The 3,643-nt window shown below is 42.4% G+C and overlaps 1 protein-coding gene across 1 annotated transcript in view; it reads left to right on the top strand.

Moving 5' to 3' along the window:
- Positions 1 to 3,643, top strand: part of LOC103361835 (teneurin-3-like) — a 234,735-nt gene that overhangs the window by 170,989 nt on the left and 60,103 nt on the right. Inside the window, exon 20 of the mRNA XM_008288031.1 lies at positions 113 to 241. Within this exon, the coding sequence (XP_008286253.1) occupies positions 113 to 241 (129 nt within the window). The remainder of the gene's footprint in view (positions 1 to 112; positions 242 to 3,643) is intronic.

Below are 3,643 nucleotides of genomic sequence, written 5' to 3' on the forward strand. Positions count from 1 at the left end.
TTGTTGTTACGTGTGCTCTTGAACTGGCCTTCATGGAGTCTCTGTTTCTCAGTCAGTCAGCTGATGACTCAGTGGATGAGAGCGACTGACGTGTTCTGTCTGACTATTTCAGGAGGAGAACGACATCCCCAGCTGTGACCTGAGCGGCTTCATCAGACCCAGTCCTGTCATCGTTGCTTCCCCTCTGTCTACGTTCTACAGAAGTTCACCTGAGGATGCTCCCATCATACCTGAAACACAGGTAATAACTACCACAGAGGAAGCCTGTGAGGAAGTCTGACATGGATATGTAAAGTCATCAGCGTGCGTAGAAGACGAGAGAAACAGATTTACCTGAAAGACTAATAAATAAGCTTGAAGCATAAGATGTAGCAGGGAGCTAATGAAGGACAGGAGTACATTGTGCTGGATGTACACATCCTTCTTCACTGAGTATAGAAAAAAAATCAAGGTGAAATCTGAGGGTTAGGAGGCCACAACGCTCCTGAGTGGCTGTCCTCACTTCCTGATTATGAGCTATGAATCATCAGCCTTCATTTTTTCTTTTTTGTGTACGTTAGAGATGCTCGGTATGCATGTTGACTGAACACAAGTGATAGAAATATGTCTACGATGAGACGGCCTTTCTAAGTCTGTATTATCACCAGTCCTTCTGTTCTCATCAGGAAAACCTCGAGTACTGCTTCAGGTGAAAGTCTTGAAGTGTCTTGATTCAAGAGGCATTAGTGAAACTTGGTGAAGAGGCTGAGGTGGGCACAGGAAGAACAAATTCAGTTCTGGCCTTTTTCTAGACTTTTGGCAGTGGACTGTTTAGTTGTCGTTGTTTCAGGTTAAACTAAACCTTACAGTTTATTCTACGGTCACAGTGGGTCCAGAGCTGAGCTGAGCTGGTGGCGTTGGCGTGACTACTGCTGTCCCGCACTCATCAGCTCAGAATGAGTCGTTTTTGTCCTTGTCTATAAGTCATATTTGAATAACAGTAACTAAGCCACCACACACAAACAAACAACACCACCTATATGAAGCTCTGGATTTTATACCTTTATGGGGGCTTTACAGTCTCTGGTGTCTAAATGGCCAAATGGTACCAACCACTTCTACTTACTTCTGTGACACTGGAGAACGTACTGCAGCATTTACAGCTTTCTAAAACCTCTGACCGTCATTCAGATACTGTTAAAGTGTGACTCTCCTGCAGCACAACCTTCCATACATACCACCATTAGGATGATAGGTACAAGTGTGGATGACTGACCAGATGATAGCCAATAACTGCTCGTTCTACCACCAGCAAAAGACACACGATGAACCCAAATGGCCTCCAAATGGGAAGTGCTTGCTGTACTGCACAGACTGTGGTGGTGACAGTTCCATTTGGTTGGCAGGAAAACTAAGACAAACAGGAAACCAGAGTAGCTTTCATATCAAAGGAAGTTTTGTTTTTCTGTGAGGAATGAAATGAGCAGACAGTGACCAATGAACTTCACACAATTCACAACTTCACATCAGAATCAGCTTTCATGGCCAAGTACGAACACAACACACAAGGAGTTTGGTTTCGGCTGTTGGTGTCGCTCCGGGAATGAGCAGGAATAATAGAAATAGGAAAATAAAGTAAAATAAATAATAATAATAATAATAATAAAAAAGAAAATAAGACAACAAACATATTCCAACATTTACACATCTGAGCAGAAAATATTTATGTACATTGGTGCCAATAACCGTTTTGGCTGAGAATGGCTCAGCTGTTCATAAGAGTTATGGCAGTGGGATAAAAACTGCTTTTATGTCTAAATAACTGAATGAAAAGCCCGTTGGATTCCTTTGGTTAGTGGATAGCTGTGGACTAATAACAGTTTTTACGTTTGTCTGTTTTAACCACTGTGGTGCACAATGTGAATCCAGTACACTTTGGTCCATGGTTTATGTAAAATAAACCGAGCAGCTGAACTGTGCAGCATGTTGAGTTTAAACATTTATAGCATTATGCGCGATGCTTAGTTGCTCAGAACTTTCTCGAACGGGTCACTTTGGACCTTGCAGATGTGAAGAGGTTTAGTTGTAGACCCACAGGCTACAGCACTGCTTACAGTCCCCAGGGCATTCTGGGAACTGTAGTCAATCACCAAGTAAAATGAAGATGATGAAAAGCAGCAATTAATTCCCTGAACAGTCCCATCATGCATCAGACTTTTGAATATGAAAAAACGAGCAAATTAGGAGAACATCTTTGACAACACAGGTGATAACGCCGGACACAGAAATTCTACCGACTATAGAAGCACTGTACATGCTGCCTATGAGATGTTTGGAGGGGCAGTAGGAAGGGATTTATTTAGCTGGGACGTGATAGCTGAGATCGTTCTTCACTAATTAAGGGGGGAAAAAAATAAGAAATACAGAAGTATTGACTCATTTTCCACCACTGGTAGTCGACTAACATGAGCCACCAACAAACAGCCGTGTTCATCGCTCTTCAGCACCCTGGAAGCATTTGCAGTGTTTCTGTATTTAATTGTGTTTTCTCTGTTTATCTGTTGCTGTGTCAACCTGTCCAAAGAGCTTTTCCTAATCGATTGTGTTTCGTCTGCTGCATTGAGCTGCGAGGGCCTCGTTCCAAACCTGTTGAACACGTGACATTTGTGAATAGCCGAGCTTAGTCTGAGACCAACAATACAGTAAACAATGCTGTAAACAAAGACAGCATGAACCCAAGAAAGACGATGGCTTGAATTCAAAGTGCATGCTCGTTAAAAACAGCATTTGCTTCCTACAGTAAATGCTGAGCGCTTGTATTTATGTTGAATCTCCCTTTTTTGCTTTAAAAGATTCCCAACAAACTGTTTGTAATCCTAATGATTCCCTTTAGCGTGTGATGCATTCATTTTCAGTTTATTAGTGTGTGTATATCTGAAATAAGAGAAAATATTATCTGTGAAGTTTGTCTTCATTTGCGTCCTGATTTTAAAATCTGTTGTGATTTCACACCTCCTGTAGTGAGTGTGATCTCAGCACGACGAACTCGAGCAGGTAACGCCCGACTGATTTCTATTTTAAAAGTTTCAGTTGCCATAATGGTAAAAGATAAATGAGCAGGTGTTAAAATATTCAGATTAAGTGCTTCAATCATTTTTTTTTGCTTGAAACAGGAGGGAGTACAAAAAAAAACAAAGTTGTAGTGAAGAGCCATTAAAAGTGAAGCTAATTTCCTGGTGAGCTCTCTTCACATCACTCACGTCTCAACACCAGCGACAGGAGACGGAGGCTTGTGAGAGGGCTAGCTGTCGGAGGACTTGTTAAATGATAACACATGAAACAGATTTGGTCCTGGAGCGAGAGAGACGGGGAATAGAGACGGTCGCATACACCAACACAAACACACAACGTCACCGCAGCTGGAGTGGTTGTTTTTACAGGAAGCTGGCGGTATATGTGCACACACACACACACACACACACACACACACACACACACACACAGGGAGCCCCACCCTTAGTCCTGCCTCTAATTGCCTGTGAGACTAATAGCACGTTTCTGTTGGCGAGCGACTTGGGCTCATCATGGAGGAATGTTGTAATTACATACACATTACGCTGTGTTATCTTTGTGCGGTGTGTGTGTGTGTGTGTGTGTGTGTGTG

The sequence above is a fragment of the Stegastes partitus genome, unplaced genomic scaffold (genome assembly GCF_000690725.1).
Source record: "Stegastes partitus isolate 25-593 unplaced genomic scaffold, Stegastes_partitus-1.0.2 Scaffold538, whole genome shotgun sequence".
NCBI lineage: Eukaryota > Metazoa > Chordata > Actinopteri > Pomacentridae > Stegastes > Stegastes partitus.